Source organism: Taudactylus pleione, unplaced genomic scaffold (genome assembly GCF_031769625.1).
Source record: "Taudactylus pleione unplaced genomic scaffold, aTauple2 ptg000556l, whole genome shotgun sequence".
NCBI lineage: Eukaryota > Metazoa > Chordata > Amphibia > Anura > Myobatrachidae > Taudactylus > Taudactylus pleione.
In genome coordinates, this window is record NW_028284958.1 from 27092007 (window position 1) to 27118111 (window position 26105).

General features: G+C 43.1%; 1 protein-coding gene across 1 annotated transcript; it reads right to left on the minus strand.

Annotated features, from left to right (window-relative positions):
- Positions 1–13341: 13341 nt before the first annotated feature.
- Positions 13342–25083, minus strand: MTHFS (methenyltetrahydrofolate synthetase). Its single transcript, XM_088452897.1, has 3 exons — positions 24914–25083; positions 14689–14950; positions 13342–14478 (listed from the first exon to the last, which is right to left on the minus strand). Exons 1-3 carry the CDS (start codon positions 25049–25051, stop codon positions 14237–14239), a joined length of 642 nt encoding a protein of 213 aa, XP_088309023.1. The 5' UTR covers positions 25052–25083; the 3' UTR covers positions 13342–14236.
- Between the last annotated feature and the right edge of the window lie 1022 nt (positions 25084–26105).

Sequence of the window (26105 nt, forward strand, 5' to 3'; positions counted from 1 at the left end):
TAGGAGCTGACTGGTTGGTACTTTATCACTCTCCACTTGATTACTTTTCAAGGCTTAGAACATCTCGTCCAATGTGAGAAAATTAGAAATTAGACATGTAACTGCAACTTAAACTGAGGAACTTGGATATTTGGACATATAGGGCCAAATATAATAGGGTGAGAGTTTAGAAAAGTGAGAGTTTCTGACACTTTTTAAACTTTGCCAATGTAATAGAGTCCAAAAACAAAGTAACAGAGCGAACTTGCATGTTTTTTTAGACTTAGAAAACTCTCACGATTTAAAATCTCATTCAGATGTTTTCCCATTTTGAAGATAAATCTCGACCAATGTGAGAGTTTACTGCTAAATTCTCACATTTTCTAAACTCTTACCCTATTACATTTGGCCCATAGGATCTATTAGAATGATGCACCACATAAAACTTTTTAACTTTAAGTATATGGGCAGAGATGGGTTTTTTGTAAGATTGAGAAAAGAATTGTAATAAATACTAGTAATAAATTGTAATAAAGACTAGTAGAAACATGTTCAAATAAATGAAAGTGGAAAATAGTTACAATAAAACTTCATATACATTTGGAAACATTATAGGATACATCCACGTTAGAGGGATAAATGTAAAAATAGACCCAAAAGGTATGTCATATCTAATTGTTACATAGACTTATACCCCTTTTACACCGGAGCTAAAACCCAGGTTATTGCAGGGTTAACCCTGGCAGCTCCTTAGTGTAAAAGGGGTGAGGGTTGGATCGCCGGGTCAAGTGACCCGGCAATCCAACCCAGGTAAATACAAGGGTTTAACACGGGCTTAGCCCGTGAAACCCTGCTGTGAGAACAGCGCACTCCGGGTCTTGATGACCTGCAGTGCGCCGCAAGCCAGCCTATTGGTCAGGCTTCAGTGGCGCTTGGAGATGACGTCATCTCCAAGCGTCCACTTTCACGCCGGAAAAGCCGTGTCTATGCAGACCCGACTGCGGTGTGAGCGGCGCCGACTCGGGAATATCCCGAGTCGGCGCCAGCTAAATTCCGGGCCTGATCCGGATAGGAACCCTGTTCCAACTCCGGGTCAGACACGGAATTTTGGTGGAAAAGGGGTATTAATATGGCTGGCATCAGCAGTTTGAGCTGCCTAGTGTGAAAATACACTTCACTCTTGCTGCAATGCAATGTCCCTGACTCTATAGTATTTCGCACACCCCAGAGATAAACTTGTCCATGTATTACATTCCTGCTACAAGATATCTCCATAAATCAATTTTTTACAATCAAAACACAGGTTTAGTAATATAATTTTACTTAAATCCTGCTGCAATAGCATCTCCATTTTAAAACACTAGACAGGTGTATTAGGCGATTTCAGCTAAACACACGTCATCACTTTGTTGTGTGAAATGTGAATTGTGTAGTCCCTCCAGGGGTGTAGCATTGGTGGAACAGACGCTTCAGGTAACTGGTTGGGCTACCGTCAGGGGACCATCTGCAATTTTTTCTGATGTTACACTTGGAACATATTCATAGTGCCTGAAATGACTTATTTAATTATAATAATAGACAGCTGGGATGGCTGTCTATTGCTCATCAGAGACTGGGGTGACATCTGTACATAACTGGTCGCATGTTGCATTTTCCTTACCTTACATGCAGCACATGGACACTCTATATACACAGTGGGTTCTATGCTTCGAATGCACACTGTACAGTGCATGTCCCCTGACCTCAGCTCTGCTCCTCCTTTGTCTTTCCTCATTGAATAGGTGAGTGCATAACTCCAGCCCTCTGCCTCCCCACTTTGTATGTCTCTGTGTATGCCGGACGCAAAGTGTCTGTCATAGGCAAACGCGCTTATCTCCTCAGTATCACAAATTAAATAATTAATACCCCTGTGGATCTTTAAAAATGTCAGTAACTACTGACTACACCATGTGCACCAACTAGGAGATCTGGAAAACATGCACTGTTATGTGTGCACTGCTCTAAGCCATTTATATAGGGTTCATTATTAATATGGTATAACATATATTATCCAGTGCATACAGAGATCAATGTGTACATGTATGGCAGCACAGACGGTGTAATGGTTAGCGTTACTGCCTCACAGCAATGAGGTCATGGGTTCAATTCCCACCGTGACCCTAACTGTGTGGAGTTTGTATATTCTCCCTGTGCTTGCGTGGGTTTCCTCCGGGTACTCCGGTTTCCTCCCACACTCCAAAAATATACTGGCAGGTTAATCGGCTCCCCCAAAATTGACCATAAGTGTGTATGTGTGTGAGCATGTGGTAGGGAATATAGATTGTAAGCTCTACTGGGGCAGGGACAGATGTGAATGGCCAAATATTCTCTCTGTAAAGCGCTGCGGAATATGTGTGCGCTATATAAATAACTGATAATAAATAAATAAATGTATGTCCAGGGCTGGTGCTAGGTTCTTCTGCTGCTCCCCCAGACTCCAGGGCTTGCTTCAATGCATCTGAAACAAAAACATTAAACTCAGGCAGGATGGCCCTACTGCCGCATCTAATGGTTTACAGTGATCGTTGGTCCTGTAAATGTCAGAATTATGACACAATGCACTTTCTATCATGCATAGTATAGATGGATAAGTGCTAATTATGCCCTCTACATGAACTGTCCACACTCACTCTAACATCAAGCATTTGGAAACCCCCCTCTAGAAATCCTCTGTTTGCCCCTGGCTGTATATGCTGGCAGCCATATAAGTCAGATTTACTACCTTATGCTAATGCAGTGTTGGCTAACCTTGACACTCCAGCTGTTGTGGAACTATATATCCCAGCATGCCCTGCCACAGTTTTAGCATGCCCTAATAGCAAAACTGTAGCAGTGCATGCTGGGTTATGTAGTTCCATAACAGCTGGAGTGTCAAGGTTAGCCAACACTGTGCTAATGCATGATTCCGTTCAGCTTATGGTCATGTGTGTTTATGTGGGAACACGTGCCACCCAGTGATTTTATGCCAGCCACCGCTGTTGTCATCATTATCGTCACTTGCACCAGCTCCATTCTAGGTGCAAGAGACTAGTCAGAAACAGGCTTCCCTTCCAGCATTAGTGGGCCACATGCAAAAGCAGACAGTATTTACTCTGCATGTAAAAAATTAAATGTATTTGCACCCCTTGCACTCAACATGGTTTGTTCCAGAAACAGTAATACCTCTTTTACACCAAAAACCCAGGTCCGATGTGGGTTTTCAGAGATGGTTCCAACCCAGGTCAGACACCGTTTACACAGCACCATCGATCTGGGTTATTCCCAGGTCAGCCCCGTTCACACACTGAACCTGTGTCTGCCCTGCTAAAGTTGTATGATCATAAAAAGTGGGAGGTGACTGCTCCACAACCACCAAGCAGCTAATTTTGGCAAGACCCAGGTTGGATAACCCAGGTTGCACCATTAACGCTGCACCATTACCCAGGTCAATCCTGGGTCCGACCCTGGTAGCTACCTGAGTTGGATTTCCGGGTCACTTGAACCGGGTTGTTTATTAGGGACCCTTTTACATTGAGCTGCAACCCAGGTAGACCCAGCAAAAACCCAGGTTTTTGCTATGGTGTAAAAGGGGTATTACTTTCTTTTTTTATTTTCTCCCAACTCAGAACCAGCCCCTTTGTGTGTCTGCCTTTAATTCTACACTCTTCTTCCCATCTATCCCTCATCTTCCTTCACTATTTGCCCTCACCACTCACTTTTCCCCTGCACTTTCTTTTTCCACTTTTGCTCTCTTTACCCCTTAAATGACTTTTCTAAAGTAGATGGAGTCCTGCCAGCTGCTAATCAGAAGCGATGTAGAAGAACCTGAGAATGGAAGGTAAGCACCATTTTATGATTTAAGTAATTCTTTCCCAATAAAGCCGGTGATAACCCCGATTGCAGAATGATTTGCCTGCTTTGGTCATTAAAGGCATTGTCAATCACTGCAGTTGTCACATGTACCACTCCCTAAAGCTGGGTACACACCTGACAGATACATCTGCAGATGATGGCCGTTCATACATACTGAACGACCATCATCTGCATGCTGCAGTGGCTCGGGCCAGACTGGGGATGGGTAGGGGGCGTGGCCTAACCGTGGAAGGCGTGGCCATGCCCCCTTTGAAGAAAAAACACATTTGCGGCGCGGCACTGGGGAGGGGGGTGCTGTGTGCCCCTCAGCCCGGCGCACAGCCAATGGGGGGCACAATCAGCGTGATTGCTTCCCCCTTTGGTATAGGAGACTGCTCGGGCTGCTGCTTTAGCAGCATTGCACAGTCTCCCAGTGCAGCCCAGCACACAGCAGCATGTGCTGGGCTGCTGTGGGTGGGGAGCTGTGCCAAACTTGGGTAAGTAGTACCCTGTCGCGGCTCCCTCCCCCTCCCTGCACCCCTTTGTACGGGCGATCGGTTGATCACCTGTACACACTTGCCGATGGACAGATATGTTGGCTGTGCAGCACAGCCAATGCGATATGCCTGTGAACGACACTCTTCACAGACATATCGTCTGTACACACTGGCCGACGGGGGCACGATATATTTGCCGATCAATTGTTCGACCAGTGTGTACCCAGCATAAGCTTCTGCACCAACAAGGAGGTGGATTAGGCATTCTACACTTTCCTCTTTGAACCTTCAAAACTACTGTACACCACCAGAAACCTTCCATCCATCTCTTCATTCCACCTTTAGTTTGCAGACATTACCACAATTCAGGTCCAGTCGATTCATTTCCAAATCCCCAATTCACAACTTTAAAACCTCTACTGCCTCAAAACTTCTCAATCTGGCCTCCTACTTTGGTCTTTCCTGAAGAAACACATTTTCCAACCATTGTGATGGAAACTCCCTAGAACTTGTTTTCACCAGCTTCATATTGAACTTCTCTATGCCCTCCTAATCTCTGATCCTCATATCTTGATCTTCGGGCTCACCTTACCTTCTGTGACCTCAGTTGCACCAAACCACTATGCAACATAACTACAATGCCTGGACAATCTCCACTTTTCAATGTCACTAGAACTATTCCTCTCACATTTAACTTTTCTTTCCTTATCTGACTACCTCTCCATCCACCATATGCTGCCTTTGAATCTCTAAACCTCTACTGTGGCATAACAAGCTAAGCTGATACAGTATGTGTAAAATTACTCCTGCAGTGCTGAGCACCACTGACTGAAAGCTCGCCACAAAGCCAATCAGTAGGAATTTACACTTTCCTCCTAAAAATCCTGCACTTTCTCTTGCCAAACAAATCTTCTTACATGTAACTAACTAAACCTGTAGCTAACACATCCACTATTCCCTGACACTTCATTTGTACCTCATTTTTTTCACAGCTGATGACTTTCCCATCTACAGATGTATCCTCATACACCTTGCCTCAATTCGCCATGTGACGCAAGACACCTGGCATGAGAGAGCTGCCAGGTCCTGTGCAATTCTGCTTGCACCAAGCATCTTTTTTGACCGAAAATGCATCTTAGTCGGTCGTAATGCGATGAGACTAGGGGGTATAATTACTTAAGTGTGGGTTTTTAGAAGTGGAGATGTTGCCCAGCAACCAGTCAGATTCTAGCTATTATCCTCTAGAACAAGGGTTCCCAACCACAGTCCAGGTTTTAGGGATAGCCATATTTGAGCACAAGTAGCTTAATTAGTGCCTCAGTTATTTTGATTTAACCATCTGTGCACAATCATGGATATCACTAAAACCAGGACTGTTAAGCTGCATACACACACAACGATTGAGTTAATGAACGATTTTAGTAAACGATTTTCTACCTTGAAAAAATGAACTAAAATCGTTTACTAAAGTTGTTCATTTACTATGTTCATTTAAATGTAATGAACGATTTTTATGAACTACAAACGATTTTTGCATATTAACTTAATGAAAATTGTTGAGTTGACAAGTCTGACTGAACTACAAACGTGAACGCGCATGAACAATAATCGTTCATCGTTTGACTCAGAAAGTGAACGATTTTTAGAAACGATTATCGTTAAATGATATCGTTTAACAATAATCGTTCAAAAAATCGTTGTGTGTGTATGCACCTTTAGTGTGCCTTGAGGACCGAGGTTGGGAATCACTGCTCTAGAACACAGGTTCTCAAACTCGGTCCTCAGGACCCCAAACAGTGCATGTTTTGCAGGTCTCCTCACATAATTACTAGTGAAACTGATAGCTGCACCTGTGGATCTTTTAAAATGTGTCAGTGACTAATGAATACACCTGTGCACCTGCTGGGTGACCTGCAAAAAGTGAACTGTGTGGGGTCCTGAGGACCGAGTTTGAGAACCACTGCTCTAGAAGGTGATACATAAATGTTAAGTAGAATATGATTCGTTGCTATGGGCAACATCTCCACTTCTCAAACCCGCACTTTAGTAAATATACCCCTAAGACGCACCACAAGACTGCACTTGTATATCTGTGTGCGACTGAATCTGTTTCAAAGCACGGAACTTGGCATGAAAAAAAGCTGCTGTTGCTGCATCTTAGCACTTTATATGCAGATTGAAATTCAGTCACACACATATAACCAAGTGTTGCATATTAAATTATTCAGTGCAGGGTTGTGGTGTATCTTAGTCACATCACATTATGAAGAAGACGTATTTTCAGTCAAAAACCTATGCAAAGAAGACATCGGCTCAAGCTGAGTCGCACAGGACCTGGCACGCTGTGAGTGACTGTTTGGTGCGACTGCAGCAATAGTGTCTGAGTGAGGACACATCTGTATTTCAACAATAAGGTATCTCCTATGGCAGACAGTGTGCGACACCCCCACTCTATGAAGTATCAATAAACTTAGGGCAGCCTGTCAAATTTCACTTCCGTTGCACTTAGGAGATATGGGCCCTCATTCAGAGCCACTCGCTAGCGGCAGTACGCTCGTTCCGAGCGATGTTCGCACATCTGCGCATGCGTACGGATCGTTATACGCATGCGCAAACCAGTCAGTGCGGCCGAAATTCATGTGCTCGCAATATAGCGAATGCCTGCTATTTTGAGTGACAGAATGAGGCGTATGTGGGTGGTAACAGGGGAAGGTGCTTGAAAACGGGGAGTGGAGATCAGAACGCAGGCGTGCTTAAAGGTCAAAACGGGCGTTTTATGGGTGTGCATAATTAATACAGCAGCGTCATTGACCACGTCACTGGGTTATTTTATAGCCAGAACTGCTCGCAAGATTGTGGTAGCAAAAACCAACCACAAGAATAGCGAGCAGTTCATACGCTGGCCGATGTACTCGATTAATCTAATAAATAGCGGACATGACGTATGGTGCGAGCGGCCAGGGGGCGTTTTTAACAAATAAACGAGTGTATGTTTTGCTCGCTCGTTCAGACTTAGAGGTGTGAACAGACTGCAATTTGCGAACGGATCATTTGAATAGCCACCCCTTGTTTTTGAACGAACGACCGCAAATAGCGAACGGCTCTGAATCAGGCCCATGGTTCTAGAAATTACCTTATGATACAGTAGATAGCCTCCCGTTCTTCCACAATGTATCAAGCCAATTGGTACTCAAACATGTGATGTTTTATTCACAACAACTTCAATAACAGTGCATATTTGAAACTGAAATACTTATACTTTTCTGAACATACGGTTTAGTCAAGTAGATGCAAACACAATTTCATTGCACATAAAATAGGCAAAGCTAAAATCTTAACATTTGACTAAAGACACCATAATTATTCACAACCTCTACATTACATAAGCATTGCAACTAACTAAATTATTTCAGTCCTGACTTTTCACAAGTTGCTGGCCAGTTAGCTTTGTAAGGTGGTGCACGGTTGTAACTTAGTAGCAATTATAACTTGAAAGTTTTAATTATCCTAAGACTAGCAATTATGTTTCCTTTGGTAAAAGTGAACTTTTCCTGTTGCTGACAATTGCACTCAGTGCCTGATTCAGACCCGCTCGGAAGCGGGTCGATGGTGGGCCAGTGCACTGCGCATGCGCAAGCCCCGGAGCGAACACAAAAAGCACTCGCTCCGGCAAACGCATCCAAAAGGGGGGGCTGTCATTGTTGATCGACAGCTCGCCCCGTTTGGAAGGCGAGGAGGGGGGGTGGCTGGGCAAACGGAGGCGTTCCTGCAGGAACGCCTACTGTTTGTGGGCGGCTCTACTGACATCACTCGTGATGTCAATAGGTGGACTTCCTGCTCTATTAGAGCAGGAAGTCCACTGGGGCTTGTGGCCACGAGACATTACCGTAAGGGTCTCGTTGCAAGCCCGATGGTGGCGCTGGTCTTGACCATCGCGACCATCACCTGGCCGCTCGCATAAGCTGTGGGTGGTCACCCTCAGCTATGCGAGCGGCCAGAAGGCTGCAACTTAAAAAACAAGCACCTGCCCTGATTCAGAGTGAGCGGCTCTGAATCAGGCCCTCAGTTCCTATGCTTACTATTGTCTCAAGCAGTACTTGCAATCCTAGCTAATAAGTAATTATTCATACAACAGTTTATAGTCTTCCTGCAGCATATGAAGTTGAAGATGAAAGCAGCTTAGTTGCCCAACTATCACCATCATATTCACTTCCACTGCACCAACTCAGCGACTGCAGCTACTTATACTTATTTAGTCTTTCAAGGAAAGTTCTGTTATAAGCGTTTTGAAGAAGTTGGGCAATTACCTAGAGGCAATAGCAAGCAGTAGATGGACGTTTATTATGGGTTCTATTGTCCGTGACTAAAGCCTGTTAATCTGACAGCCGACAATATGAGACAAAATGTGAGGTACTATGCTCAGCCGGGTTATAGACCTTCCCTGACGGCTGCACTCGCTCTCCAGGAAATTGTAGTGCAATTGGCTCTCTCTCTTTCCATGCAAATACTTTGGTGAACTGATGTTTCCTGCTAGCTGTCACTCACCGCTTCTCTGCTGTCCTCTTAAGAATCAGGTTGCCTCAACCCACCTCACAATTCCTCCTAGTCCCGCCTGCTGCCCGCCTCCTAGCTGCTGACTGGCATCGCAGGGAACATGATGAGGGGCTGGCTCTGCCCTCCAGTCCGCCCCGCCTCCAGCAGTTCTGCCTCTCCTTCAACTATCACCGGAAGTCCCCGGTGCTACTAATACACCAGGCGGCCGCTGCTCTGCCTCCTGATAACCGCGGTCCTTCAGGTAAGGTAGCTCCGCTTCCTATTCTCTGTGCCTCAGGTCTCAGCCTCCTTATCTGGCCACCGCCTCTGGTCCGTGCCTTTGCCTGGCAGTCCTGCCTCACTTCCTCCATCCAGGAAGTCCGTCAGCCAGCCCTTATTACTCCGGAGGCAGCTCCAAGTAGGGATGGACATCGGAAACCCACCATCATATGGCAGTGCTTCCACCATTGAATCTTTCGATACAATGGTAACTAACCATCACATCAAAAGCATTCAATGGTAAAAACTATTCATATGAACAAAAAACAGCTCAGGCAGGCAGAGCTGACTGAGGACTAGGAGGAGGAGAATGAGAAACACTGTCACAACCACGCTGCTGCTGCTGCTGTGGGCACTTTAAGCAACAAGAAAGTGAAGTGTAAAAACATGTTTAAAATATACTTATAACACAATGAAAACTAACCTCTTACAGCACCAGCAGAGAAATCACTCCCCATCTCTGCTGGTATAAACGTTGTTAGCTGTCACTCTGTGTGTGTCTGTGAGTGAAAGCTGCTGCTGGGCCAGGGCTGCAAACTGATTGTCTCTCTGAGACAGTGAGAGCCAATCAGACCTAGCAGAGAGGTGAGGGAGGGCCAGGTCTGAGGTAGTGAGAAACAGCCTCCAACGATCCCAGCAACATGAGCCAGGAAGGTTATCAGAGGCAGAGACACAGCACACAGCAGCCAGGGGAGGCAGAGCTTTTAATAGTTAAAGAAAGGAAGCCACCATCGCAACACCATTGAATGACTACCATTCGATGGCAGCAAACACTAACATCAGAAGAAAAACATCGATGGGCAGCAAACATCGACCATTGATGTCCATCCCTAGCTCCAAGGTAAACACTGCAGTGCGGCTGTGATCACCTCAACGGTACCTCAGAACTGCCCAACGGTCAGTCGGGCAGCCCCTATATGTCCTTCCTCACGGTACCCTGCACGCGCCGGCTCCCTTTCCGCCGGGGTCGCATGCCACAGGCTGTTCCTCCAACGGCAGCCAGCCTTTCCCCTCCACAGTTCAATAGGAGAGTCCGCACCTCGCGCTCTTAATGGCCAGCAGGTTAGGCCAAAGGGAAAGACCATCACACTCCATAATAATAGGGCATAGTCCTTGGGAACAGAAAAAGGCCAATAAACACACTGTACTTGTATTTACTAACTCACTAACATATATATATATATATATATATATATATATATAATAATCACACATACATACATACATATACCACACACACACACACACACATATATGGACACCTGTGTTACTACTAAGTGGTACTCCCAGATCTGGAGTACCACAACTGCAAAAACCACCTTCCTTATTGCATTCATATACCCACCTTAAGTTATTATTCCTTTGTGACTAAAGGGGCACATCCACTAGGCGTCTAGTGAAGGACTGAACGATAACGATATCGTTATCGTTCATTAAACTGTGCAGTGCCTACACTGGACGATATATCGTTCAGTGTAGGCACCCTCCCTCATCCCTGAACATGGTCAATCTGTTGTAATCGGCAGATTAACCAGCATGTTCAGGCGATGATTGATGTCGGAAACGACCAGCGGGAGCGTGCATTGCTGGTCGTTTCCGACGTTTTAGTGCCAGATTCATGCACGATTAATGGACGACTTAATGATATTATTGTTCAGTCGTCCATTAATATCTGCTAAGGGATGTGCGCCTTAAGGACAAGTTTGCCGACTCTCTGCACTACACTCATTTCCTTTACCCATATTCTTCCCCTTCGATCCCATGATGACACTATACTCATTTCCTTTAAGATGATGTCTAGTGTGTACCGACCTAAGCGATGGCACAGCGTGGTGCCGGCATCGGCAAGTGCTCTAGCCGCAAGCCTGTGACAGGCTGCTTTTCATCTAAATTTTATGTGATTAATGTGTATGTCCTTTAGATTGGCTGATAACCTACATATAAGTATCCCTGGTATATAACAAATAACACTATACCCTCTAAGTCAGGCCCGGCCAACCTGTGGGTCTTCAACTGTCCCAGGATGGTTTACCAGCTGATCTGTGGTATGGTATGCTGGGACTTGCAGTTTTACAAAAGTTGGAGAGCCACAGGTTACTGCAAACGTGATTCACACTTGCTCAACTGTATCCTCATTTCTGCTACATTGTAACCTCTCTGGACCAGTCCCTCTCTACTCTCATTTTACATCCATAGTCATTTTGTTGCTACCATGCATGCCTGATTTTTCAGGTTAGTTTCCCCATTGTCCAGTGCCGTTCATCACCTTTGTGCTTTACAAATGAATAATATTTGCTAAAAAGTTCAAAGTCAACTGTGTTTCTGACGCACCAGGCGTAGAAAGGAGTACTGCAAACTCCTGGCTCGCGTATATGAAGAATCTGATCCACTGGGTGCTTAGTAGATGAATGCCTCTTAGTTTATTTTGCATATTAAGCTGCTAAAAAACGACCACAAAGGTTTCTAAAACAATTTTCTCTTTCTCTTACCAAACCAATATATTTATTGCAGTTTTCAAAGACCATGAACTGTTAAAGGCTTCATGGCACTGAGAAATATATTGGAGAGTGACTAGAGGGACAATAGCACAATTAAACATTATTTTGAAAACTGATGGCTTGATTCAGCGTGCACTGCTGAATGCAGATTTACGTGTATTGGGAATATGCGCATGCACAGGACCCATTCTGCGAGTGTGCTGAATGGGTCCTGTTCAATCGCACGCAAGCCCTTGAATGCCTCTGCCTGATTGAAAGTAGGGGCCAGCGTGTCCGTCCCGTTTTCTGTGAATGGCCAGCCCAGAGACTGCGTGGACATACGCAGTCTTCTGGGCTCGCAAGCCGGCCAGCCTGAGTAAGCCTCAGCTTACTCAGCTGTCCGGCTCCCCCGCGCCATCCACCATCACGACCATTGACCACCGATGCTCGCGATGGTGATCCCAGCCTGCGAACTCCGTCGCAGTGCTGGGATCGCAAATGCAGCAGGGGGTATCATACACCTCCTGCTGCATATGCATTATAGCAAGGATCGCTATTGCAGTGGCGATGAGATAGGAAAGACATGAAACATAATAATAAACTAAAGGATTATACCAGCAACATGTTGTTGAAAGTTTTACATGAAATCATTGCTAGCCTGATTGTATGAAGCTGCTTGGGTTATTACATAATGGTAAACAGAGAGATTAGGAGTAGAGGCTTATATTTAATACGCAGAAATGGCAGGGAAAGCTAAGAAGTTTTTCAAGTGAGCTGGTTCCCATGATAATTCAGTGGCATAAATGTGAGAAAACTAAGAAATGTAGAATTGTAATAGTCACAAAATGATCTAATAGTGTTAGGGACCCCAATAGTTATCCCTGATTTAGCACTGACTAGGTCAGAGAAAAGGACTGTATTACCCTGACTGGTACTACTCTAGCGTCAGGATTGCGATCACGCAGATCTCCAAGTCCTGAAGTACTAAGGAGAGAGACGAATATAATACTCGCAATGAATATTGTATCACTCTGCCGTCTCTTTACTGACACCACTTGTGGAAAACACAAAGAGGGCACTCTTTATATTATATTTATATCTATTATAACACTCTTATCACAAACTACCACTCAGTTAGTTGGTCTCCCCCTGCTTCTACCAAATAAATAATAGTTATGGTGTAATCTTACCGATCTAATAGCTTCTTTGAAGACGGGGTTCTGGAGCATATATGAAAATAGACTAATAAAGAAACACATTATTAAGTACAACGCTAAGTTACAGAAATGGTAGAAGTCCTGATATCATGACCCACTCAGTGGTGACTGGATGGCTGGTTAATGAACCAGGATCCATACCAGGACCGCCCACATAATTTTTATCCGTACATAATGTCCCCTGTACAATAGCTACATAATATATGGAATGATCACATTAAACTATTATTTAAGCTATACAATTATTGTGAACAAGACTGCTCGGTGATGTGTGATTGGTTAGGTACCTCATTTCTCAATCACACTGAGAAATGAGGTATCTAGTCTGTATGCTGGTCGGGTGTGATTTGAGGGTCTCTCAAAATACACTCGATCAGCATTCAGACTTCATGTATATTTCTATGATTTTGGAAGCTCCTAGCTGTGGCGGAATTTTTTCTTGGTAAAAAAAACAGATAAAATATGATAAAGTATTTGATCCCTATTTATTGTCAGTCACACACCGTAATCAGACAGCTGTTTGATAACCCCCTTCTGTGTTGGGTGCCAGGTAAGCATCCTCAAGTCATCTATATGCAAGACCACATGCCTTGTTAACTATTTTCATCTCCAGGTAATTGCCTTTCCTGCTCGACACCATAAGGGATGTACATTTTAATGAAAGTACACCAGCCCCCTCTGCTTTACCTGCTAAGTAAAAACCTTCAGTGTGCTGTATATTCAATAAACTTTGATATTCCTAGAGCACCCTTGTGGGTGATAAATGTCACAGGATGACAAAACCGAACAAAAGGGCCTTCAGGTTACTTGCCCTCAATGACCTTACATTTACAAAAAAAAACACTTCATATCTAGATATTGAGCAGCAGATGAATTATTATTAATGGAAGATCTTTTACTCTCTCCAATGCCCTTACCATCGCAAATAGCAGGAAAGAAAGTGTACTATAACAATAACCAGGAACATCAGAGAGAATTTGCAGGTCATTCAAGTAATGGGAAATTTATCTGTTATACCTGGTGGCACTTCATTTGATTTTGGAAGGTCAAAAGTAAAGGAGATGGCAAATGCTGTCCGAGTAGCAGATATATTGCAAAAGAGAGTTTATTATAATTGTGAATGGCTGAGACCAATAAGGTTTTTGAGACTGTATCATGAGTTTATTTTGATCGCAGATGAAATTGCACAGTGAGCGGATAAAGAGGAAAGGTAAGGCCTGAGGTTGCAATACTGTCATCAGTGAAGAAAATGATGGGAAAAAGAAAAAAAAAGATAAAGATGAGGAAGAGAGGATGATTTATATTATAAATTGCACGTCATTTTTCTTTCTCACTTTCTCACAGCTCAAACAGTCGCTCCTGTCACCAGCAGCATTTCACAGAGTCACTTCTTGAGCATTTCCTGGTCTCCAGCAATGATAATCTCATCGATCTCAATGTCATTTTCAGTTACAGGGATGGAGTCACAAAGCTGCTCTTGAAAAGCCAATGCAATGGTATATGGTTTGGCAGCAAACTGACGGTTGTAGCGCTCTAAAAAAGTATCATAATATCCTTTACCCCTTCCCAAACGATGACCTTCCTTGTCAAATCCAAGCCCCGGTACAAGCACGAGATCCAGGCCGCCTGTAATAATTGGTTTGTAGGTAAGTGGTAGACATTAATATATTGTGAAGAGCTAAGAGTACAGTGAAAATAAGTCTCACAAAGCAAAGTCATGTGTACACTAGACTACGATATTCTGGATAAAAATATAAATGTTATTTTTGGTGCTAATTGCGTCTTACACATGTCAATTTTTAGACAATTCCTAAAACTGTACAGAGGCTTGCTCACCCATGGCCAGCGCCTCCTCCCTGCAGTCCTCCTCCCCAGGCTGGGGGATATTCCACGTTGTTACTGGCAGCTGGTGGATTTCCTCCACTGAACCAAGCCTCACCATATCCATGTGTGTACTGCGGGGCCGGTAACGTGGAATAAAACAAGCTTTGCCTTCATGAAAAATATCACGTATGATGTCCCCAGTTTGCACCTCATCAGGCATGCTCAAAAACACAGCAATGCGCCGAGCTGTCTGGTACCGATTGTGAGACAGCAACTGCAAGAGTAATTTATTATCAGAATTAAGGAAAGTACAGGTAAATCCCTGTCCTATGTGCTTCACATGTACCTGGCAAGTAAAAAGGCAACTATTCTCACTGCGTTACTATTAAAATACTGTCATTTCTTCAATATTAATATTGTATATTTATTTTTCACTCCCTCACTTCACTTGTAAAGATAATGGAGGCTTGACCCTCTGTGGCAATACCTTATGACGTCTGAGCTACACAAGCCCAATTTGTGTATCAGATTAAAGCCCCAGGTAGAAATATTTATTCTATAGGACAGTTTTGGCAATAGGAAGCTATGAGTGACATCACTTAGAAGGATGACGTTTCGAATTCAACATTCAAAAATATCGACAATCAGAACAGTGAGACGGTTCGGTTATACCAACATGCTAATAATGCGATTCAAAGTATTTTAATAGTGTGTGCTTAAAGGGAAACAAATGCGGTAAAATCCCCTGAATTGCCATTTTGTTTTTTTTTACAGCATTTTCTATATGTACACAGCATCGGAATGGTTCATCTCGGTGGGTAATGCCATCTTCAGGCGGTGTTACCCAATTGAAGCCTACGGGCCTCTTATCTGGATGCCTCCCCTGAGAGGCATCCAATCGGATCCCTTCCATCTCCTCCCGCAGCCTTCTGCGAATGCGTGTTAAATCCAGAAGTCCCTCTATGCTAGGACATCGCAAAGGACAGCTCTTATAAGAAGAGCGGTCCTTTGCGATTTTCATCGCATTTCTAGGTACATACCACAGTAATCAACAGCGGTTTCTACCCGATGAGAGGCGGAATGTACGGCATCGTGGATGCGATGCTTAGTACATCCCACCCATGATGCTTTACTATCATGTTTGAATGGGTAAAACCGAAATACATGGAATCGCATTATTAGCATATTGGCATGCGGAGGTTCGACATAAATGAGTCTTCGTTCTGACGGTCGACATTTTAACTGTTGAAATTGCACACAGAACCCCACCTATCTTGTTGGGTAAGTGGACTATAAAATGCAGCAAAGGAATGTTCTGCAAATTTGTAACAGTGGAATCCCCAAGGGTTATAAGTGAACACCTCGTGCCTGCTAGACATGGGGAAGGGTGCATGGATAATAAACTTGTAGCTCCTCTTTCATACCATGTTAGCATCAATGTCAATGTAACTGTGCATAATCTAGTCTCTAACAAGATACCAAATAAAAGAAGAGAAAATTGCAGCTTTGGAAAAAAAAAACTTGAAAAGAGAAATAGTGACTAAAAATAGACATATCCTAAAAGGCATAAACATGCAGTGCAAATCTTAACAGGGCACAGCGTGCAATAATAAGAAGCTTTAACAAGGTTAGAACATCCTGCAGAATTACAGTACAGACATAGGGAAAGACATAACAGTATTACTAATGCTTAACTGATACTGGAAGATAGTGTTTTAGTCCATTTAAACCTAAGAAAATCAAATCAAACTGAAATGTACACTGAAGTTGCAAACAGAAGGCATTTGTCTTATTCTATAGAGTAAAGCCCAGATTTTATAATTTATGCCATTACATGCATATTTGTACATTCATATCCTCTCTTGGAATTACGTTTTTGTGTGTGTGTGTATATATATATATATATATATATATATATATATATATATATATATATATATATATATATATATACACATATATACATATATATTTTCCATAGACAAATAGAACGTACAGTTTCACATGTCCCATTAAGGCTTCTTAGACATGATCTAAAATTTCCCAAAACCTACTGAATTTGTGCCACTCAAACTAAAAAAAAGCAATGAAATTCCAATTCCAAATTCCAATCATTAAGGCTGACGCCTTAATGGACGTGTTCTTGCGCAATACAGATATGGTATGCCATCACACCCTGTGGTTAACTGCAGATTCAGCACTCTCACAGACTGAGATTGCTGTCACTCACAAAATGGTGGAGCTGCTAATTCACAGAATTGTGTGCTCATTGAAATACACACATGCAGTCTATGCAACTGAGGTCTGAGCAGAAGATAGAACTGCACAGATGGGATAAGAGTGGAGTGGATGGAGGAAGAGATAGAGCGGTGTGGATGGAAACATATAGATACTAGGTAGCTATAGTTCCAGGTTAGGAGCTTTTGGGGTTTAGGCAATTGAGAAAGTTACAGTTTTTTAAACTATTACCCCAATCCGCCATTGTAGAGATAGGAAGTTTCAACTTGTTGCGCAGCCTCAGTAGGAGCCTCCAGCAGGTGTACTCATTGTGACTTCACTTGGGTGCACTAAGATGGCTGGCCAGTGCAGGCGGTAGCGGCCGTGGGCTCGGGGGAAGAAAGCAGATGTTAGCTGCTCTGGTACCGGGGGAGGTAGGGGGGTAGCGGCCGTTAGCTTTCAGCTGGAACACAGGGGAGGAAGGGGGATAGCGGGCGTTAGCTGCGGCCGGGAATGTTAGCAGCGGCAGTGGTGCAGGCGGCAGGATCTGGGGCATTTTTAGCAGGAGACAGATGCAGGCTGCAAACCTGTGTATAAAAAAAAAATTTGCGTGGCGCCCCCCCTAAAAGAAAAACTGACCAGCACCGTGCTTTGTAAACCCAATACTGGTTGTACTAAATACAGGGGACAAACGATGTAGGGGTCCCCCATATTTAACACAACCAGCACCAGGCTTCTCAGAACCAGTCCTGGTTGCCAAAAATACGGGGGGACAAATGACATAGGGGTCCCCGTATTCAGGGCAACTAGCACTGGGCTATGAGCCGGTCCTGGTTCTAAAAAGCCTGGTGCTGGTTGTGCTTCATATGGGGGACCCCCTATGTCATTTGTCTCCTGTTTTTAGCACAACCAGTACTGGGTCTCCAAAGCCCGGTGCTGGTTGTTGTTTTTTTGGTGGGGGTCACACTATTTTTTTTCTACACAGGTGTTCTATTTTTTTTTTTTTTAAACACAGAAGCACAGACGGGTCTCACTGATCCCGTCCGTGCTTCTGTGTGTGTTTATTTATACACAAATGCAGGTATCACGGATCTTTCAGATCCGAGCCTGCATCTGTTGTCTGCTTCCCCCTCCCAGCCATGTCCTGCAGAATGTCCACTTCACATGGATTGACCAGTTGACCACACATCCTGGCTGTTCTTGTTATTCATTAGAAGTGCTATTACGACCCTGAGTGCACTCCTTTCACTACATTCTATATAAATATATATATATATATATATATATAGTGTAATATTAACAAAGTCATCAGGGAAGTTGTCCAGGGCAGATATTTATGCTCTAGGTTCCTAGTTTCTGTCTGGTAGACAGTTATCTAATTAGCAACCTTGACTACCAGACCACCTGTGAGAGGCTGATAAAGCGTGGCTCAGTTTTGCTTGCCTGTCTCTCACTGCCTGCGGAGCAGGTTGGGGCCAGCAGAGAAAGAGAGACCACTGCTTGTGATTGTAAGTGATGTATTAAATTCTGTTCCTCCCACCTTGAGAGGAACAGAATTCCTCTCAAGGAAGTATGTTAGAGCCAGACAGTCTAGGATTCATTTTTTGTTTATTTTGTGCTTGCAAATAAAACTAGCTGCGGTATCTGTACCAAGGCCCTGGACTTACAGTATGTGTTCTACTAATTGCTTGGCTGCTGCGCGCAAGGTGCTGCCATTCACCCCAGGAGACTGCACCCCTAACCTGATCTTGCGGCTATACTAGCTGGGTTGCCCGGCATTGCTTGGGTTGAAGAATGGACCATGAAGTACATTTTCCTCGCCTATAACACAATTACACTGATCCATTGACATCTGCTTGTACTTCCTCTGAGGTCTCCTCATGTCTTGCCTCTGTTTTACTTTTAGCAGCTGAGGAACTGAGACCCAAACTGGATAGTTTTTTTGGTAGCATGGCTATTCTGAAGTCTTTGGTTGTGCTTACAGTGAATTGTCCTGAAAAGGACCACAGTTTTGAAGGTTGAGATGTGAAAAGAACTAAAACTTAGTTTGAATGTGGTGGACTAAAGGGGGAAAGCTTTGTCATTCACACCTGAATAACTATGCAATTTAGGAGTACATGACGGTGCAGGCAGGCATATTTCCTGACTGTTTGGAATGTGGTATATCCAGAGCAGAGTGACTTACAGGACACACATCAGTATAGCTTCCCAAATCACCGCAGTTGCTGAAATCAGTGCATAACAGAAATCATTGCCGAGCAGAAATCTCTGGAGACCAACATTGGAGACCATGACATATGAAAATTGCTTGGAGGAAATTAGTAACTGTCAGTGCAGGTGCAGTGTGACAGTTGATCCTCCGACTCACTGCTCTTCTGTTGGAGCACTACCTGCCCCCTACTAAGACATTTCAGCCTTTGCCTTTAGATCAGTGCAGGTTTAGGCACTAGAAGACATCCTGAGCGACCTTGCTTAAACCAAAATTTCAAATCAGAGACTCCTACTTGGTGGGCGCCATGTAGACCTCCATGGCCCTGACCAACTTCAAACATAGCCAAAAACCTAATCCTGGTCAAACTACACCATCATGCCAAATTTGGTGGAACTATAAACGACAGACAGACAGACACACACTTTTCGCTTATTAGATATACTAGATTTAGTGGCAGGAAAGAGCTAACAATTACAATTAATTGTACAATTACACCGATATATGCAGGATAAGATGGCATCCAACAGTGTGCTTCCAGCATGCCTGACACACTGATGATGGGATTTAGTGAATTTGTTTGAAATGAACGCACCACATTAGTCAAAACTGTTACTTAAATATCCTTGAATACATTGTGTATTTGGAGTCTTAATGTATGATACATGTAAAAACATTATTTTATGGTCATTTTTAATTTGTAGAGGGCAGCTAGAACTAAATTTGTTGGTGGGCATCCAATTCAAGCGAGAGAATTTTACACAGAGAAAATAAGACTATTTAAAAGAAAATTATATGAACGTGCCTTGACAAAGATAAATGGTATATCGAAACGCGTTGGTTGAGAGGACTGTGTGGGAATTTCTTCGCATCTCACTTAAAAGACTATGGAGGTGACTTCTGGGGATGCCTGAAGGACTATTGTCCACTTTTGTGGAGTGGACCATTACATCTGGTGAGAGGCCATCTGATTTCCTATATGTTTTATGTCTATTGTTGAATAAATTTACTGTATTACACTGTATGGAGTTTTTCATTTATCCATATGTTCCAGAATAATGATTGGGAACAAATAAGTGTTAAGAAATGTTATCTGAGAGTGGGAGTCGCAGGGACCTGCGGGCAGACACAGATGATGGTTGTTCAGTGTGTATGAACAACCATCATCTGCAGATAAATCTGTATAGTGTGTACCCACCATAAGACACATTTTTGGAAGAAAAAGATGCCCGGAACTAGCAGAGTAGCACGGGACCTGGCGCACTGAGATAGGCTGTTTGGCTCGACTACAGCAATGATGTATTTGGACACATCTGTAACTAAAGGGAAATCACATGAGCGCAGGGACACAGCAGCAAAGAGCATAATTCGCTGCATCTCAGCCTGCCGTGTTCTTCATAAATAACACCTAAAGCAATGGTTCCCAAACTTTTTTGAATCACGGCGCCCTAGAGTACCAGCATTGTTTTCGCGGCACCCCTAAGGCAAAAGCTTGTTATTGAGAACTTCAGAAAAAAATTCAGTGAAGTAGTAAAGTGAACGGCTGAGTTATGTGGTGGGGGACAGGGATGCGCTTCTGTATGTTCACATATTTACATTACATTGACCATAAAGAATTTGATTTGGTTCTGGACCACCAACCTAAGGCACCCCTGGAAGTGTACCGAGGCACCACAGGGTGCGTGGCGCACAGTTTGGGAACCACTGACCTAAAGTCTTCAAATGCTGGCTTCAGGCAATTTTCCTCTTTCAAGTATTAAAAGTTATGCAAGTAAGATTTGGTAACAAGCACAATGATTTTATTATAATATAGTTAAATTGTAAAAAAATTCTATCATTTTGGATGAAGTTACCCTTTGAGCCTTCTATTTTATTACAACCGTTGCTTAGAAGTGCAAACCTGCACACCCGAGCCTTCTTACAGTTTTGTTATTTTACAATTCTGAATGAACCCATGACTGTTAAATTTGTTTCTCATACTAATGTACGAACTGTAAAAATAAGTGGGAAAGCAGGAACATAATTTGTGATTAATGTGTACTTTTTCTCAGATTTACATGCATATAAATGTGATAAATAGATCTATCTATTTATCTATCAGCAAAGTTGCTGGGGTGCAACTGCAAGTAGAAAACTAAAGAATTTTCTTCAGGCTACTCCACATAGAGAGGGCGCCCAAAAGTCTTCATAATACAGAATCCCACATTTTTATTCCATTAGAAAAAAAAAAAAACCTTTTGACATATCGGCCTCAGAACAGACCTTTTTCAAGATATCCATCCCATAATACCATCACTCCTCCTCATGGCACAGGGGCGTGTCCACATGTCACTCCCCCATTGCTTGTCACTCTGGGGGCGTGTCCAGCTCTTCCGAAGCTGCGACATCTATTTATGAACTGCTCTGAAATGCAAAGCAGCAATGAGAGTGCCCCCCAAAAAAGGGACTGTCCCGCCAAAATCTGAATGGTTGGGGAGAGAGTTTTATACTGTGTACACACCTATAGATATATCTGTCTGGTGGGAAGGAAAATTTGGTAATGTACAGGAGCAAATAACAATAGAAATTTACTCCCAAACACTGGAAAACGGACCAGATTTTCCTTCCCACCAGACAGATTGCACAGATATATCTATAGGTGTGTATGCAGCCTTAAAGTGCATACACACGGTCAGATTTGTCAGATTAACGATCTGAACGATTTGATGAACGATTTGACAAACGATTTGAACTATGAACAATTTTTGACTGCATTAAAATGACTGAAATTGTCCAAATCTGACTGCAAACACATCAGATGTCCGATATCGTTATCTGACAATCGGGAACACGCATCGTTCAAATATGTCAGATTTTCCTTCAGATATGAACGATTTTTGAAATAGTTATCGTTCAGATCTGAAGAAAAATCTAACCGTGTGTATGCACAATTAGCCTTTAGTTTAGGATTTTTTTCTTCAACTTCTCTACTGTTACTTGAGGTATGATATTTGATTCAGATTGGGACTCACTACTAGCAATTTTAGCAGGTTATTCTGAGACTCAGTCTAATGGAAATCTCTATATGCACCAGGAACTCCCACAAACTGTCCACAGGCGTTCTAGGTCTCACTAGGCAGCTGTTGATTTAAGTGAGGGTGGTAAGAAACAGGCAGGGCCAGCACTTCCAATAGGCAACTTTCTAGAGCATCGGCCACTGGAGGGCGCTGCTGGTTTCATTAAGTGTAGTGCGGTCTGCATAAGTGCGGTCTGCATTACACAGTAACACACACACCGCCGCCGGCTGTGTGTTTGTTTTAGCAGCCGAAGTCAGACAGACTCTCATTGGCTGCTACGTCCACTGCCTGAGCCGGGCTGGAGCTCAATCATGAGCTCCACCTTCCGGCTCCTGCAGTGGGTGAAGGGAGAGACGTCATGATGTCTCTCCCATAGTAAGGGGGGACCACTACTGGGAAGCACTCTATAAGGGACACTGCATAGGTGGGGCCAAATACTTGGGGCACTGTATAAGGGGCACTGCATAGGGGGGGCCAACTACTGGGGGCAAGGCATTGGGAAGACTACTACTTGGGGCACTATATAAGGGGCACTGCATAGGGGGAACTACTACTGGGAGCACGGCATAATGGAGACCACTACTGGTAGCACTGTTTAAGGGGCACTGCAGAGGGGGCAGTTATGGGACATAATTAATGGAGGAGGGACAGTTATGGGGCATATTTATAATTGTGGGTGTAGGGGGGCCGTTCTGGGACCTAATTAAAATTGTAGCAGGGGGCAGTTATGGGACATAATTTAAAATTTATGGTATGGTGTCTGCGCTCTGGGGTCCTATTTAATCAGTATATAGTGCATGGAGGGCCAACTACTGGGGGCACTGTATAAGGGGCACTGCATAGGGGGGGAAACTACTGGGGGTACTGTATAAGGTGCACTACATAGAGGACACCACTACTGGGGGGCACTGTATAAGGGCTTGTGTAGCTATCCAAGGGAAAGGGGGGCACTAGGCTGAAGCTATGCCTAGGGTGCCAAGAAACCTTGCACCGGCCCTGGAAACAGGCCAAAGTTAGAGCTGGTCACACAGTGTCACATCCAGGAGCAGGCAACACCAATTCGTAAATACAACATTTAAGGAAGCCAGAAATCACATGTTGATGCATAGGAAATCAGGCACAATATACAGGGCGTAAACAACTAACAGTAAGAAACCTGTCACTTGGTTTGAGGGGGCGACATCTGTAAATTTGCTCTGGTAGAGACACTTATAAATCAAGGAGGGAGCAAAAGGGCACTCTGCATCTGATTTCAGAGAGACGCTTTTTTTTTTTTATAACTGACTGTCCACCTTTGCACAGCCTTGCTATTTAGGGACACAAGGAGTATCAGTGATTGAGCCACCGAGAAGACGCCCAGCTTGTACTCCACACGGATTTGTGAATCCATATCTGAAACACCACAGTTGCTTTGTAGGCAGGTTTCTGAACATTGCTGTTATACAGCATATAAATCACTATGCAAACCTCTCACCTTATTACTTACAGAGATGTGTGAAGTCACCAGCTGGTAACACTTTTTTTTTTTTAAGCATGCATGAGTTCACACAATACTGTGTCTTGCAAAAGGCTTGTACAGTAGGAACAGATGAAAAGTCAAATTCCTTTCACCTTCAAAAACAATAACTATGGGGTTAATAGTTCATTTTCTGTGTGTTAACCATGCCAAATCATGATCTATTGGCTTAGGGGCCTATCCTTTCATTTGAATCCTCCGATAACACTTGAAAGTAGCCCTGAATTAATCGGAAATAATTAACTAAGATCAGAGCAAAACAATGGAGGTGAAACAGCCTAACAAGGGAGCTGAGGGAATGGTTGCCTTTCCATAGATGCTTATTATTCATTGATTCATCAAAGGTCAGAGGTTCTCAAACTCGGTCCTCAAGACCCCACACAGATCACATTTTCTAGATCACTCAGCAGGAGCACAGGTGTAGTCATTACTCACTGACACTTTTTAAAAGTTGAAAGCTGGAGCTAATTATTACACTTGTGATTCTGTGAGGAGATCTGGAAAACATGCACTGTTTGGGGTGCTGAGGACCAAGCTTGAGAACCTGTGATCTAAGTTTAAGGGCCACATACTGTATAGAGCAAATCCATTTAAAGGGTGCAAATTTACACAATGGACAAATAATGGGGGTGCAAATGCAACGTAATTTTTATTTTATAGGGGAGAAAAACTGCCTGTTTTTTGCATATACCAGACAAATATCAGGGAGCTTTATTTTTCTATACTGCAGTTTAGAAATAAGCTATTGGTGCACACAATACAGACAGGCATACACGTCTGTGAAACTAGTTCTGATTTCAGGCAATGAAAAACAGCACTAGATACTTGCTGACATTCCCATTCTTCTCGTAGATTGAAACAACTGCACAGAAACACAAACATGCCCTTGTGCACTCTGGTACAGGATTAGCATGCTAAACAGTTTCATGGAGATAGGTGGTGATTCGCCATTGCCATCCTACTTTTTCATTAAGGATATACTAGGACTCTAGCTGTATAAAGAATACAGATTGTGTGCTTCGTTTCACCTCCTTCTGGCTTTGTTTTTTATTCGTGAAAGAACGAAGTTGTTTAAACTGCTTTTCCCTGTTTAGAAGCTGCTATAAGCTTCGCATATGTAACAGATAGACCATATAGCCCACACTAAAGATGGAGGCGCTCGAATTAATTTATGGCTATGGCAACGAGACCGCCACAGCTGCTGATTTCGTTACATTGGCACTAACGTGTGGCACACACCTTCCGAGTCACCGCCTGGGACTGTCGAAGCTTTTCTAGGTCGCTTAAGGCTGAAATCCTTTCTTTCAACTGAACTCTGAGCGCCCGTTTAGCTGCTTGAATCGACGCCATGTTTGTGAAGCCTGAAAGGTGACGCATCACGCAGCAGCACTTGACTCCACCTAATTTGCTCACTATCGTCTGTTGACCCTCTGTAAGGTCACACGCTTTGATAATATCATTCACCAGCTGTGTGTGTTCTGCCGTTATAAATGTTAATGTATGCACCTTTGTATCTGTCCCAGTAACAGATATTATTGAACTCAGTTTACTCCTTTTTTTCTGGCACAAAAGATACCTTGTTCTCCACTATGCAGTGTATTGATATTACAGTAAGTATTGCAACTCTCAGTGATGATTACTCAACAGGCAATCAGGGAAGTGGCTATTAAACATAAAGGAATTGAAGGTATCTAAAAAAAATATGTAGTTAAGCAAATGAAATTTAACTTTGACATGAGTGAAGAAAGCAGTCACTCCAGTAAAACTACAAAATGCCCTATATTAGATAACAGACCATAAATGTAATGAATTACATAAATGAATATAATGAATAATAAATTACATAAATGAATATAATGAATAATAAATTACATAAATGAATTACATAAATGTAATGAATAAATGTAATGAATTACCATAAATGTAATGAACGATTTTTTAGAACTACAAACGATTTTTGCATATTCTTATGGTGCATACACACGGTCAGATTTTTCCTTCAGATATGAACGATAAAGATTTAAAAATCGTTCAGTCGTTCATATCTGAAGGAAAATCTGACATATCTGACATGCCTGAATGATGGACGATCTACAATGCGCGTTCCCGTTTGTCAGATAACGATATCTGACATCTGATGTGTTTGCAGTCAGACTTGGACGATTCCATTCATTTTAATGCAGTCAAAAATCATTCAAATCGTTCAAAACTTTGGTAAAATCGTTCAAATCGTTCAATCGTTCATCTGACAAGTCTGACAAATCTGACCGTGTGTATGCTCCATTACTGAAAATCGTTGAGTTGACAAGTGTGACTGAACTACAAACGTGCACGCGCATGAACGAAAATCGTTCATCGTTTGACTCAGAAAGTGAACGATTTTTACAAACGATTATCGTTAAACTATATCGTTTAACGATATTCGTTCAAA